This window comes from Lates calcarifer, linkage group LG14 (genome assembly GCF_001640805.2).
Source record: "Lates calcarifer isolate ASB-BC8 linkage group LG14, TLL_Latcal_v3, whole genome shotgun sequence".
In the NCBI taxonomy this organism is placed as follows: Eukaryota; Metazoa; Chordata; class Actinopteri; family Centropomidae; genus Lates; species Lates calcarifer.
Window position 1 is genome coordinate 2,396,514 of NC_066846.1, and position 16,507 is coordinate 2,413,020.

Consider the following 16,507-nt stretch of genomic DNA (forward strand, 5'->3'; position numbering starts at 1 on the left):
TTGTCTTGTTTCTAATACAGCTGTAGTCTACCAAAACAGCATACTGTGAAATGATGTGGTAGTAAAAAACGCACGTCAAATGAAGCTCGATTTACACAGTAGACCACATACACAGGGCTGCACAGCCATCCTGATCATCTACATTTGAGGTACTTAGCTAATGCGCTTTGTCATGTGGGTCAGAAATGAACAGAACATTTTGATAGCCAGGTTAGCTACATCCATAGTCCTAGATAAATCAGTTAGTATTATCTTACCTTAGCTCTTGTGTCAGAAAAAAACAGAACATTTTGGACACACAGGATGTTGCAGCAATAAAATATTCAGTTACAGGTCAGTCTCTCTTATCACGGGTGTGGTTGTATTTATAAGGCAAGGCCGGACTAACATCACAAGGTCTAATTACTCTTTTATATTTATGTTTTATTGGAAATGAAGCGATGAAAGTGACTTTGCTTTTAACCGGACTCCTCAGGTTTCTGAGAAACAGCTCCCTTCCCTTCTAGGAATGTTCTTGCAGATTGAAGGGTGTTGATGAGGGAAATAACACAGGTATGACCGCTCACTGTTCCACTCAGCCCCTGTCTAAACTTAACACAGTCAAGAGTGGGCTGCAAAATATATTAAGTCAACTAATCCTGCCTTAGGCTTTAAAATCATTTTTTTCATTCTCTTCCGCTTGTTGTCTGCCATTTAATGGAGAACAAATGTACTTCTAAGGCAGCCTCTGGGGTAGTAAGCTTAACCTGGAATGAAACCTGCCTCCTCCTGCTCTGGGAAGCTGCTTTCCTACCTTTAAGAATTTTCTGAGTATTTTTGTGCCCCGTGATGGTGTAAATACTGTTTTACAAGGTTTCAATTCCAAGAAGTGTAAAACATATTTCAACATTTCAATGCTGTTTTGTTCTTTATGTGTTAAACACTATAAAGTAGAGTTACAGCAGTCAGTAGGAAAATTTCCTAATTTGAATGTGGATGTCATCAGCTTTATGCCTTCTGCAGACACTAAAAAATTATCTTCCTACATGTGTACATATGCCTCTGGTAGTCACACATGCTTACACCTACACAGACAACACAACACACCTCAGTCTCTCTCAGCCAAAATCAAAGCACCACAGGCCAAGATATCTTGACTTTTAGTTAGTAAAGCTCTAAAAACACTGGCTCCTATGAATCCCTTAATGTATCTCTTCAGTGTATCTTTTGTTTTAACACAGGGTGTCTGTTCAACATTTGAAATCTCAAGTCCAATTCCAAGATAGTCTGAGAAAATGACCCTGATGGCCCACAGTGGACACAACATGAAACTGTTTTTTCAGGTTGACTCGTAACTCTTCATGACACGTAACCTGATGTTCGTGGGTAGAACCTGTGAAGTTCCCCTTTTTTGTTTTGTTTTACGTCTTCCTCATTCCCTACAATGATACAGCAATATTCATTAACAAACATCTTGAGAAGGTTTAAGATATTTTGATGCCATTATTAATTCTACATCCACAACCCCAGATAAATCAGTTAGCATTAGCTTACCTTTCTGTAAATGTGGGTTTATTGGCCTTCATGTTTTTGGAATTTGTCCTGGCTGTTTTGTCGCTGCTTCTTGTCTAACTTTTAGTAGGACTGTAGATGCCTGTAGCTACTTCTTTCTTTTGAAAATCCAGTAACATCAGCTAACACTACTAGCAGAGAGGTAACATCACTGAAATCCACCAGATCGAGCAGCCAAAACAACTTCTGTGGAAGAGATCAAACATTGACATCAAGCCAAGTTTCATATCATTTATAAGTTCCTGCCCACAAACCAAGTTTTGACATTCAAATAGGCAGCACAGTGGCTTGCATCATGTCCATGAACCTCATCAGAACACAAAGCATAGTTGGGCCAACTTATCAGTGTGTCAGGGCGCTGTCCTTACTGACTGAACTATTCAAAGGTGTTGCAAGAATCCAACAAACATACTCTCTTCACTTAGAGATTACTACACTGTAGATCTTGGTTAAGATGCTTCTATTATACACACTGATTTGAGGAAATCTGCAAGACAGTAATAAGAGTGCCACCTGGCCCTTGTCTATCCTACTGTTTTTCATCATTTATTTTTAACTTGACAAGACTTTTTAGCATGTGCTGGCAGGTGGGTGCTGGTGGTGTGGTGGGCTCAGGAAGTGTTAGGGATGTATCTGTTACAATTACAAACCAATTGCAGTAAGAGGCTGAGTGTAGAGAGCCAGAAACCTCTGATGATCAACAATTCTGTCAGGTTGCCACCAATATTTTATGGTCATTTCACCAAATCAAAGTAATTGTTGCAATCTGGGAACATGGCAACATCACTACACAATGGCATCCGATGGCAACATGTTCAGAGCTTGTAAACGAGCTAGTAGTTTAGCCACATTATCTAGATGACTTAATTTGGTGGTAAAATGAAACTGAGCACACCTAAACATCTTTATCTGGCACTAAAGATCCCTCATGGTATAGGAAAATTATTATAAGGCTGCAGCATTTCTTTTATCTGCACTCTACAGAAAAGTGTGTCAGTCTTCACATCAACTTTTAATGATCCACTGTAAGTGGAAAAACACTCGCTGAATCCCTTACCCCAAGCACAAGGTGGATTAAAAACCATCAAAGGATCATTAGTTGCTTGGAAACAGGGTAAGAAGGGATGTCTAATGTGACTGCTGGAGAGCATGACCCAGCTTCATCAGTGAGAGAAAGAGTTTAAAGCAGACAGTGATGGAATGATATCTGAGGAACCTCTGGGGAATAAACAGAGAGACGAAAACTTGCTCAGTACCACAATCATATATAGGACATCACTGATAAAGATCATCTGTAAAATCAATATTAACCTCATCATCTGTTTTCTGATACATAATGAATGTTCACAGGGCAGTGAGGAAAGTATGAGGTATGCTCCAACATGCTACATATCCTCTGTGAGAACCTGTCTGTCAGGTAGGAAGTGTAAGGACAGGACCTTTCAGTGAGGATAACTGCTAAAACTGTGTGAGGTGAAATGGACAGGTGCCTGCCTGCTGATTTGGCTGTTAAACTGTACTTCTTCTGACTCCTGCTCAGAATCACAACACAGTCAAATCTCAGACTCAACAGAACTAACATTATCAGAGGATAGCATTATCCCTGATGTCGGTGGCAAATAAACGTCCATAAATTTGCTTAGAACTCATTGAACAGAGCCACTCGTTAACATCTAGGACCTGCCTGAGAATCATCATGTTCTTAAGCTTTCTTCAGTATCAAAGTAATCCACTCATAGTTGTCTGCACATCCATGTGTACACTGCATCTAATAGCTAATTTGGAATCCAAGAGGGGTTGAATCGAGGGCAACTGGACATGGATGAAAGGTGAAATGTCTACAGCCAAGTCCAGTTGCCCCTGATTCAACTTTTCTAGGATAACCACCATCTGGATGACTGAGAATCTTCAGAGACATCTAATTTAGCATGTAAACAAATATATAGGCAAAGAAGGGGGCTCAAGTTGTAGCCCACTGCTCACTGACTCCACCGCAACATTTCACTGTCTATTTACACCCCACAAAGCTTCCAAATTATGGCAATTATGGGAACTGTGGGGGTGTCATGGTGTCAGACGTTGAAAACACCAAGGAAAATGGTGGTTGTTAAAGCAGTTTTTTTATTATAAATACTGTCCTTATCACAACATACTGCTGAATAAGGCAATGTTCCACAGCTGACTTGAGCTCTGGAGCAGAACCCAGAAGTTCCATCAATGCACAGATTGCGAACTAACTACAGGCCAGTCTACTCCAATAGCAAAAATATAAATACTATAAAAACTGGAAAAAGATGCTGATAAATCAAAGTGAGTAAAACATCAGTTGAGAATCAGTTGATACAATAATAAAGTGACTGTAGAAGTATTATATTCTACAAACTCTAAAAAGAGGAGTTTCAGTACACTTTCTGCAGATTAAGTCCCTCATCTCTACACATACCATACCACCACATACCCACGTCATAGAGAACATTAAACATTAACTAATATTGGTCACTCTGTTCAGTGTGTGTAAACTATCAAAAATAATCTATCCTTTCTGTGGCGGTTACCTATGAATTTTATCTACTTATAAGTGTTGAAATAAGCAGATAATCTGTCAGGTCACTGAGAGGAAATGGACTTCAGTCAGTAAAGCAGAGAGCAAGAACACACCTCTGACAGGGCCACTGTTTACTAATGAGCTGGTAGTCTAGTATTTTTTATGAAGGATCTAGGAAAGTTGTTTTATAATCGGCCCTTCTTGCAATCAAACTAAAGCTGCACTAGGAAAATGCATGATCTGACATCCTCCGACTCACGTCATTACTCATTATCACTGCATAGAAACCTACTTTAAAGATCAAATGTCTTTACATTAATGTGATTTATGCAGCAAAATGCTAATAAAAGGTCCTTGATCATTGACTGGAATAGTGAAAAACCAATAAATATTCTAATGTAACTCCAGCAGTTACATTTTAAATGACACTGTTTGCTGGAGTGATCGCTGCTTGTTCTGCTGCCCTCTATTGGCCCCCCAAAAAAATCTATTAATGCAGCTTTAAATTATTACAGAACAGAATTAATAATTAGGCAATTAAAAGATCTTTCTTTAGTGAATGCATAATATTATTGGCATATTAATTAATCAATTCATAACAGCATTTGAAAGTTATAAAAAGTCTAAAATTATTCCAGTGGCACACTGCAAGCTCCATAAACAAGTGAAAATCTTAATATGTAACATGTTGCTTTGTTGATAAAGTTCACAGAGAGAATAAATTAGTGCAGCCACGTCTCACTGGCATTTTATTAGGTGAAAATATACACCCATACACTCTATTCCCTCAGTGGGCCCCTGTGCTCCACGTCTGCTCTGTTAACTGGATTAGCCCCAGTGTGGCAGCCAGCTGATGAATAGCCAGCAGTAGGTGTTAGGTAACGTGCTGGGGGAGAGCGGGTCCTGGGCATCCATCATAATCATCACCACCCAGGGAGGTCTGTTCTGGATGCTGATGCTGAGCTGGGTGGCACTGAGCTGTGGAGGGGTGAGCTGGCAGAAACAAGGCTTGTGGAAAGGAAAGGTGAACCACATGTTCTGCTCATAAATTCGTGGAAAAAAAATTTTTCATTCCAAAATACAATCACTGGCATTAACTGAGAAACCTATCAACCTCCACATGTACAGTATTTGGTAATCATATTTTCCAGGGGAGGGCAGTAAGTCATGGATACAAGGTGCATCTTCCTTTCAAGTATTTAAAGAAATGTTGTTTTGAAAAGACAGAGAGAGAATCTATTGACAGTTTAATTATAGTTTAGCATGAACACTGAACGCTACCATCAGATGCAAATAATGAGGTGTCTAATAGGGAAATAATTCCTATGCTGGGCTGTGTACACTGTGGCCATTATGCAAAGTGCACACAGTGGACTTCACATGGCAGCTTCATTACATGTTATCTTTAGTTGTCTTGAGCTAAACTGTTAACAAATTTAATAAATTATTATAACAAATCTAATTTTTAACCAATTATAACAATTATACTTAGGAGTATGAGCCATTCAAGTGCACCTACAGGTTTCCAGGCCAGGTCAGGCTTAGATAATCCATCCTTAGTGAGTATATTCCACTGGCATATGGCCAGAGTGTGTGTAGTTTGTGCTATATTTTGTGTTCAGTCATACCTGCGTCACATGCGGCAGCAGAACAAAACCATGTTGCACAGCATTGTTCAGTCATATGTAACACCATCATGAATTTGAGCCTCCTGATACTCGTGGTATTAGGAGGCTCAGCTGGCTCTGGCTCACATTATGGGTCTGCCACAGAGTCAATAAACTGAACCTAATGTGTGACTGAACCTGACTGATGGGATAGTCAACACTGTGTAATGTCTTATTTGTGTGACAGGTCAACTACTTAGCAAATATATGTCTACACAACATAAAGGACTGGATTACAGAAGTGCAGAAACAACATCACCTCACTGTTTTTGTTCCAATTCAGATTTTAGAGCTATAAAGCTATAAAGTAAGATTTATTGCTAAGGCACAAGTAAGTAGATAGATACACAAGTGGATTTGTCCAGAGACTGATTCAGGTGGTAGCTGTTCTATGAGGCCATTTTCATTTGAATTCTTTCTTTGTAAAGTCCTGTTTTGTTTCAGTTTGACCTCTGTATAGCCAAATCAACAAAAGGTACATCAAATCAAAAAAATGCAATTCAAGATGCTGCTGCAACTTCATTTAAGCAAATATCTGTTTGGAGTTAAGAGAGGTACTTCTTGAAAAAAAAAAAAAAAAAAGCACAGCACTTTTGAATAAAAGAGAACGAGTAAAAGATGCAACTGACCTTCTCATAGCAGACAGAAGCAGGGAATGCACAGGTGTAATAGTTGCACCACAGCTACACTCAACAATATATTTATATGTACAATTGGTTAAATGACTGTAAGTAATGCTTTGGGTTAAACACACAATATGTATTTTTCTGCCACTGGAGGTCTCTGGACTAAATAAAGTCAATTTTGAAGCTGCTGACAATCACAGTACTGACACAAGAGTAAAGGGGATATGACGCCACTGACAGGTGACAACATGAACAGTTACTGTGGTTAAGATTATGGATTTTCCAGGTTGAAATTGCAGAACATTTGGATAATGCTGAAAGTTAAAAAAAAAAAAAAAGTCTTACTTTCTATCAGTCTTGAACTTTTCTTTTTCGCTCATTTTTGTTCTAAGCACTTTATGTTTGATTTAGTCTCACTGCTCTCATCAGCTTATCTACAGTAGAATATTGAAGTAAGTGAATTAACCATTGTTATATGATTAGTTTCACCTGTTTTTGTCTGAATATTCTCATGTAGTATGAGATATGCAATATATGTAAATATGAATTCATCAAGATAGTAAATTAATATTACTCTACCAATTACACTGAATAAAGACACAGAGTAGCTTATATAAAACACCAGTGTTACCTTTTGAACTTATGAGCACATGTCTGGCGCTCTCTCACTATCAGTGATATACAGAAGGTGTGGCTGTAAATCCTGTGTCTCCAGCACTGAGAGAACAGCTCTGGCCACGGCCATAATAAGCTATCAAATTATTCACCTTCCTCCCGCGGCCCTGATTCTGTCTATTCTCACCCATTCACAGATTTATTGAATCAATTTCCCAGCTCACATAAACGCTGAGGCGTCGTCTGGCTGACACCTCACCTCTGCAGCGGAAACGTGTCCTAGATTCTACACATTAGCCAGCTGGTCAGGCTCTGTCCTGCCATTACAGCTCCTGATAGGTACCATGGAGAACGTGGTCTGTTCAGTGTAAGTCATATTTTAGACACAGTGGTCCATTAAGGCTTTTCTGGAGCCGCTGTTAAAACTTGCCAGAGGTGTTTAAGCTGTGAAAAAGAGATGCGAAAACTCCAATCTCCGTCCTCCTGAGTATTGATCTCAACACATGGATGAAAATCTATACTTGTGCGTAGCTTCTAATATCGTCTGCCACATTTAGTGGATATCTAGACGAGCTAAATGAAGCGTAGAACAGCTTTTCCACATCTGTTCACTTCATTCCACTCCCTCCCCTCTCTCCCTGGATCACCGTTTTTCTTCTACATCTCATCTCATTTTTTGAGGTTTATTTTTAACCAAGTATGGCTTGGAATAGCTTGCATCCTGAAATGGAAATTTGGGATGAACACAATGGGAACTTGGCTCCATCACTGTCACCCCCAGAGGGAATAAGTGACTCATGTAACTTCAACAGAAATGACTGTAGCCACACCAAAAGAAGAGAGAAAGAGACAGAGAGAGAGAGAGAGAGAGAGAGAGAGAGAGAGAGAGAAAGAGAGCCGGGGTTGGGGGGCTGGTGGGGTGTGGGTGAGAAAATGTGAACCAAACAGCAAAAACACAGATTTATCCCGACACTTGTCCATATCCAAACATCTCATGCTGTACATACATCTTTGATCTGTTTTTATTCCTTTCTTTTTTTCATTATGCAATTGTCGTTCCTGGAGTGATGAAAAGCACATGGCCTTTGCTTACATGTTCCCATTATAAAGTAATAACTTCCAAGCGGGGCTCGCAGGCCTAATCCAAATCTAGCTGAAGAGCAGGGCCATTAATCAAACCGTTACACCCAAAAGGGTTTTTATACTGCTACAGAAAGAGAAAATATACCCCTGTATAAACAGACATGACTGTCCACAGTGTTTATTTCCAGTCAGGGGTTAGAAATGTAGCATGGCCTCTGTCACAGCAGAAACAGATCAGTGTGTTTGTAACAGCTGAATGCCAAGGGTAACTTTTTTATCAGTAACCAAATAACCTGCTACTGGTTTAAAGCTGCATTAATTGAATTCTGGCCACTAGGTGGCAGTGAAAGAAGCTGAAAAAATAACATTTGTTATGTCATTTTGTAAAATTGTTATGGTCTGAAGCTGCCATTGAGATCACTGCAGTCATATCCAGTGTATTTTTCTGGGAACTTGGTGGTTTTACTAAATTCATCACATTCTACTAGTAAAAACTCACACACAGTGGGTATTTTATGAACAGGTTCCAGTATTTTCAGGCTCGACTACTCCTAAGCCAACAAAAATTAATAACTAAATAGAGAATTCAGTATTTCTCCACCACAATTTTATCTGAAACTACCAGCTGTGGTGCACAGAAAAAAACTAACCAGAGCTGTTAAAGCTGCTCTGATCGTTTTTTTTAAATATTAGAAATGGATGAAATGACTGAATATGTGCAATGTGAAAGGTGGCACTCCTGGTCACAAACCAACTTTTCAGTTCACCTCAGCACTCATCTCTTTTTTTTAGTTCATTGTGTTGGTTTTACAGCACGTAACTATAACTGTTAAGGTTCAGTCTCAGACTCTGGTGAACATGGTGAAGCATTTCGCAGCTAAAGAACCATATTGGACTTATGGGAATAAACATGACTTAACATAAATGAGAATGTTAATCATTGTGTAATAGTTTCTTATACCAACTTTATAAGATGATAAAATGTCAGTGTAAAATGTAGTTGGCCAAAAAGTCAACTAACACAAAAAATCTAAATACATTTTTAGAGACTTTCTTTCCTGGTGTCTAAGGGGGTGAACTGAGGGTATTTGGACCAATGACCTTTGCATTTCTGGCTATGTCCCTGCACAGAAAAACATTAACATTCAGTCATTAACAGTCTTGTTTCACCAATATCTGGATGTTTATCTGCTATATATATTAAACTCTTCTTCACCTGATACTTCCTATCTTGCCGTCTATCCTTTGCAGCTTTCAGAGCTTTTTTCTCTCTGAAACAGGTGTCTGCTGCTTTTAGACGTGAAGTCAATCGGGGCAGAATTTGTGGACCATAAAAACCAAAAATAATGAGCTACAAGAAGCTAGAAAGTTCCATAAAATTGCAAGACCTGCAGAGTTAGGTGATAATTCTCTGTGAGTTTTCCTCCTAGCAGTAACACTTTGACATTACACATAGTCATTAAATGTATTTTTAACAATAACAAATATTGATTAGTGCAGCTTTAAACCATAGACAGAGAGCTCCAGTGTGGTTTTGTCACTCTAAGATGGTAATTGCAGAGCTTTCATTCAACCCAAAACGAAGCAAAATTCCAAGTAAGCTGTCGATCGTTTGATGTTCTAATGAGGATGCTAATAATACCTTACAGAGGTTTAGCAGCAAAGACAGTTTCCACTTTGCCTCATTTCCCACCAAACCCATAATTTCTCCACCATGCACACATCAAGGCTCAGAGCTAAAGCAGCCCTACGTGCTACATCCAATCCGCTTCCCACATCATTTAAAAAGAACTCTGCAGATAAACATTTCTGATGCTATGTGGTGAAAACAAAGCAAATGGGCCCCTTTAGATATTTCCACTGTTAAGCAGGCCAAATTGCAGAATGAGGAGCAGGACCAGAGGAGAGACGACAGAGGCCTTATATAGTCAGAACAAACTCATCCTAAGGCTCAGGTAGCCAACAACTCGCGATGCTGACCTCTCCAAAGCTCCCTGATAAGCCACCAGAACTGATGAGCTGTTTTTGAAGATAAAGGGAAAAATGTCAAGAATCCTGAGGCTCAGAGGGGAAAAACATGGGAAAGAACTGAAGAACCCTGATGTTTATGTGTGCAAAGTTGTGTAAGAGAAGAAGGAAATCATGTTGAAAAGGTGAAAAAGAAACCAAAAGCACAGGGGACAGAGGAGAAAGAAAACAAAAACACATAATCCAAAAGAGAAACTGACCAGTCCACAAGCCAGAATTCTCCACTTCCTCAGCTCAGCCAGCCAATCACAATAGTCCACTCTCAAAAAGAGGGGTCAAAGGTTAGGCTCTCCAGGCTTTAGCTTTCAAGCTCCATCCCCCAGTTCATGGACCTGGTTCAGAGTCAGCACACAAGTCCCACGACCTCGTTGGGACTGGTGCCGCGCAGTGCCGGACTGTGGGATCTGTGCCGACCTTTTTTTTTTTTTTTTAAGTGACGGCATGTGTTTATTTATGTTAGCCTCTGTGGGCGGCAACGGTGACACGTGAAAAATCATCCGAGAGGCGGGGTAGTTAGTGTGAGAGTTGACACGCTCAGTCTGGCACTCGTTTAATGAAGCTGTGCTACTAGAGGATAAATAGTTCGGACACAAATGGAGGGAAAACAAGGCTGACTTGGAACTTTTTTTGCCAGGACTTAAAATTCCCCTCGCGGCAATGAAACAGCAGTCCTCTTAAGTTGTGTTTTTTTAAAATGCCAGCACCACTTTTCTCTCAGTGCAGTGTGAAAGTCTCACTCAGAAGGAATTACACTCAGATTGTTCCATTATGTAGTCAATTATAGTAACAGGTCCGCTCAAATAACACACACACACACAGTCTGGGTACTTAGCTTCATTACTGTCCATGAGTATCACATACAAACTCTTCCCTCTTCTTAAAAAAAAAAGCACAAACTCCTCACTGCATCACTCTCCCTCACACACAGGAAACTACAGCACACACACATGCACATTGGGAAACTCTCCCACTGATAAATGTGGTTGTGGTCTGCCTAAACCAGCAGCCCCCATCCTCGCTGGAGTATAGTACTCACCCCATGGCGGTGGAAAGAAGTCCTTCTGGCTCTGCTGAGCGACTTCTGCAGCTTCAGCACACACACTCATGCACATGCACTGATGGAGTCTACCAAGGGGGTTTCCTCCTTTGGTTTCTCCCCTGTGTTTTTACCCCCCCACTCTCCTTTTCCCCTGGCTTCAGCGGTATCCTTTTTTGGAACTAGAGGGGAAAGAGAAAATAAAAAAGAGTGTTAGAAAGTGAGCGAGGGAAGAGCAGACAGGATCATAATAATTGCTCCCTGTGTCCCTCGCCAGGGACCTCACTAGCCTCTAGTGATACACCACTCTCCCCTCCAATCATCCATCTTTTCCCCTCCCTCCTCCTCCTCCTCCTCCTTCTCCTCCACCTCCTCCGTGACAAGATTTTGGATACTTGCATAACTTTGGCAGTGACTTTGCTTTCTTGGCTGTTTTTTTTCTCTCCAAGGTTTAAAATGATATGACAGTGTAGATTGGTCAAAACTCAGGGATCAGTAGTCACTGCACTCACCTGCCACCCCAGGTGTATAACACTCTCAGATTAGATGACTAGACTGAAAACAAGCAGGACTCTGGTGGCCAACTTTCAGGGCCAGGAAAACAAAATGGGTCAATTGGGAATAGAAAAAAAAAAAGTTTTCCTAAGCATTCTAGGTAAATTAGATCTTTCAAACAACAGACTCCACTCAATTTTGAAAATAAATTAAGTCCCCCTAGATGCGTATTGGCTTTCAGGTGTAGGTTTTCATGAGCATGCCCTCCACTTGTTTGCCTCTTACATCCAAGACAGAGCAGCTTGCATTAGAAGTGATTACACTCATCTGTTTCTGCTCCCACTTTAGTCTTCTGATATTATATATGTTTCCTCTGGGCTCCATTCATAGAAGATATGACATCGCCTATTATTGTTTTGCCCCGCTCATTAGCTTTTCCACCTTACACTACTGCTATGTTGAAATCTCTCCTGTTGTTGAAAGTGAAGAATGGTCAAATCTCAAGGATCGGATGATATTCCAACCCTGCCAACATTTAAACTACACTCAACTTGCAATGAAATTCCATCATTTTAAATACTGGTGTGAACAGACCGTTATGCAGATGATACCGCACTGTCTGTTGAAACCTGCAAGGGAGTATATTTGGGCTTTTGACCCTTGCAACACCCCTACCAAAACTCTTGCTAACTACGTTAACACTAGCTGTGGCTCTAGGGATGGCAACATCAGTTGGTATGTCCACCACTTTAGTCCGGACAGAAATATCTCAGAAACTGTTGGATGGTTCGCCATAAGAGTTTGTGCAGAAATTCATGGTCTCGACAGGATTGCTCATAAAGACTTTGGTGATCTCCTGACTTTTCATTCAGTTCTACCAGCAGGACACATTTTTTAGTTATCTGGTGAAATACGTCAACATTTAGTGAGCAGATTGGTGCACAATGTTGGATGAGGATGTATTCTGATCACACCAACCATCAACTTTAGCCCCAGCTGACAGACACACCTACAGACTAACTGGTGAACATAGTGGAGCATTTACCAACTAACTAAAGAGGCAAATACTGTTCTCAGGAACTGGTGGAGAACAAAACAGAGCTAAAAGGAGAGTAAATACTGGAGTTGCACTCATTGGGGGGACACAAAGATAACTACAAATGAATGCTAATTTTGATCCATATCTGCTGGATGTGTGTATGACTAACTGTTTGCCATTACAACTGGATTGGTAACATTTTGTCTATATCATGATTACAGTTTGCTCTGCTAAATTCTGGTTTAATTTGACCAAAATGACAGTATTTCTACTTGTCTAGAATATTTGATAGCTTATTCCTTCCACTCATTACTGTAAGACAGTCAGTCAAATCAGATTATGAGAGCATGAGACCAAATGTCCTGTTCACATTGTTTTTTTGTTTTTTCATCATGAGCTTGTATGTACAGTGTTGCTTGGACTGGTCAGAACAGCTGACTGTCTTTCCTACTGTATAGTTCTCAGTCTCTTTACAGTAACCGTGTGTGTGCATGTGTGTGTGTGTGTGTTTGGATCTGCATTTCTCTGTGTATAAAATGGCAAGGATATAAGCATGCATATTAACATGTCATTGATGTGTCTGGCATCTACTCCTGCTTTCAAGTGCATATAGGTGTGTCTGCCTGCAGGTGTGTGTGTGTGGCCACCTGCTGCAAGGGATGGGTACGCTGTCTTTGTTCTCGGCAGATTAAAGCAGCAGGGGGAAAAAAGCCCCTTTGCTTCAAAGGTCAGCAAGGGTTCAGACAGGAAACGCTTTCAGACAGGACGGGAACTGAACCAACAACCTCCTCTTTCAGCTCGCCCCCTTTCAGCTTTTCTATAAAACACTGCTTTAGTTCAGTGGGGATAAAACAGCTGGTCTCTTTGACCCATCCTCTGTAATAAGCTGTATTGAACCATTTCAATACTAAAGGAGTGATGTGCCATTTGAAGCATCCCTGTCATTTCTCTTTGGTATGAAATCATCTCATGACATCTTTCCTCATTATCATTACATCTTTCCTTTTATTTAGATGAAATATTTCTTATAATTGTAATCATACTTCTCGTAGATCTATAGATTATCCATCTATCCATTATCTATACTGCTTGGTATAGGAGCCTATCCCAGCTGATTGGTACACCCTGGACAGATCAGCAGTGTATCACAGGGCTGACGTATAGAGAAAAACAACCTGTCACACTGGAGCTGGAGACTGGAGAGAACCCACACAGGCACAGAGAGAACATGGAAACTCCACACAGAAAAGCCCTGAGCAATGTAGGGTTTAAACCCGGGACCGTCTTGCTGTGAGGCACCAGTGCTAACCACTGCAACATTGTGCCGTCCTCTAGAGATTAAAAATAGATAAAAAGACAAATGCAAATGAATGTGTGATGTGAAAACCATTATCAGCTGTGGGGGTGAAAGCAAAGATCTTTAGCACCAGTCAGTGTGCAGCTGTGCTGAGGATAATGCATTATGCTCTATGCCACATGAGCACCAACTGCTCACATTATCCTCCAAGCGGACTAGAATGTAGCATAAGAGCAACTAGGCTTCTGTGGTGTCTGCAGCTGTCCATAAGTGTATCTGCAAGGGAATGTAATTGAGGCCTTGGATACAAAAACAACTTGGTTAGATTTAGGGGAAGAGTTTGAGTTAAAATGACTTCACTATGGTTAAAAGAAACCAGAAGGAACTGGAAAAGAGCAGTTAAGTGCAATGTTTTGCTGTCTCATCCATCTACCACAACCTCCTTCCTTATGTGGACTATCACTCTTTAACATCACCTGACTTCATCCTGTGTTCCCAAAGAATCAGTCATCATTACTACAGCTGTTAGAGATGAGAGATGAGATGACTGGTTTGGATTTTCTACCATGTTAAGTTCTGCACATGGTATATCCTTCTATATGTTCAGTCTGTACTCATTTACTGTTCATTCTCTCCTCACAAAACACTATGAAACAAAAGGAGCACTACAAGCAGTGTGCCTGTTACAGTATGAAAAATATCATCCCTGTAGCACGTAGAGCATCCCCCCCCCCCGAATGTAGTGTTTACCCAGCATGCTGATGACCATGCCGCACAGACCATCATTTCCCGTTAAGGGATTTGACGTGCTCGGAGAAGCTCGGCCAGTCCAAACACCACAGTTTACACTGAGATACAGAGCGCAGTGTGGGACCGCGCTATCAGCTGACTGGGATGCAGGATGCAATTCCAAGAGAGCTGTGAGCTGTGGTTGGTGCTGACCTCAAGAGATTAGATTTACATGAATCTACAGAATTTGGAATGTGACAGGAAATGAGACATACTGGCATGAAATTTCAAAAAACAGGCACTGAAATCACTCCAAAAACAGCTATCAGACACTTCATACAAACAAATGAGAGAAAACACTATCTGGACTGTGCAACAGACCCTCCGAGGGAAAACAAGAATCCATGAAATCACATGTATTTTTCTAATGATAAAAAATTCTGAACAGCCTACTTTAAAAGTGAATTATTTTACAAGCGCTACTTGAAACATTTGTATTCATAAATAAGCACGGCTCAAATAAGAGGTCTTTGTCAGAGGTCCCCAGTGTTTTTTGACTAATAGCATTTAATGATGCACATTATGCATTCTTTTAAAAATCATACATGGATAATGCATGGACTCCATTCCCCAATTTAAGAGCTTTTAAGAACTTCATTCTGGTGCAAGATAACATGAGTCAATATCATCACATTGCAAATCCTTGTTCTTCTGGTCTCTATAAACATGCAGAGGGAAGTGGAAAATGAAGGGATTGGGTCAGGGCAAAGATCAACAAGCCAAACATCAACAAAGAGATTTGCACAGTCAGCGCAGCCATAGACTGCGATGATTCAAAATTTGAGAGATACGTGTAAAGTCCATTTGCCGTCCACAATTACAATGTGACAGAGGTTTGAGGGCACGGATGAATGTGTGTGGGGCCTGGTTTGAGAGGTATGAAAGCGGCCTTACTGTTCTTGTTGCTACATCCATGGGATCACCATGTCCTGCACTGGTACAGAATGCTGCTGCTGGAGGATGCTGGGTGGATTAATCAAAGACATGGTGGCTATTCATTTTCAGTACTTGCCTTTTGAAGTTGTGCCATGTTAAACATTTGATGCTATAAAACATGTTAGCAGCAGATTTGATTTTAAATGTATGATTTGAGGCTTCCACAACAGTAAACAAATATTGTTCCCCAGCTGATTCCTCAGTACCTTTGACCAGAGAACTTACTGGAAAGTTTCCATGCTCTCTTCTGTGACCTAGGAACAGTCTGTATCAAGCTTGGTCAGATCTGTCATTCATATTTTTGCACTCTTGCACACAAAAACAAGTAATGGCAGTTAAAGTGTGAGTTAAGTTCAAACCCTGCCTACACCTGAACACCTCTGCAGACTTGACCAGTCGCCAAGGTGGGTGTGTGGATCAGCGTCTATTTCATACCCGCTAACATTGTGTTTGATGCATAATGACGCCTTTAGCAGCTTTTGAATGAGTTTAAAAGAGTAGCTTAGAGAGCGAATATATGGTCTCAAGTTGTTGTGGATGTTACTTGTGTATGTGTGTATCAGCGGGCGTATGGTTTTTAATTTAAATGTTGAAGCTGTGTTAACCTGTGTCTTTGAAAACTCTTAATTTGACCTCATTATCAGAAACAACATAGGATGTCATTTCATTACATTACTTTAGAGAACATTAATGCAGCTGTAAAAGAAGGGATGAAATTTTCAGTGTGTGTATGGATGAGTCCTCTTCTGTCTCTTTTCATCTGTATGAACTCCTGCCCTGCTCTTTCTCTTTCCATTTCA

The 16,507-nt window shown here is 40.4% G+C and overlaps 1 protein-coding gene across 1 annotated transcript in view; it reads right to left on the bottom strand.

The window, feature by feature from the left end:
• The window catches only part of pde5ab (phosphodiesterase 5A, cGMP-specific, b), an 84,864-nt gene extending 73,385 nt beyond the window's left edge, over nucleotides 1-11,479 (bottom strand). Inside the window, exon 1 of the mRNA XM_018674320.2 lies at nucleotides 11,152-11,479. Coding sequence (XP_018529836.1) covers nucleotides 11,152-11,156 — 5 coding nt within the window. The 5' untranslated portion in view covers nucleotides 11,157-11,479. The remainder of the gene's footprint in view (nucleotides 1-11,151) is intronic.
• Between the last annotated feature and the right edge of the window lie 5,028 nt (nucleotides 11,480-16,507).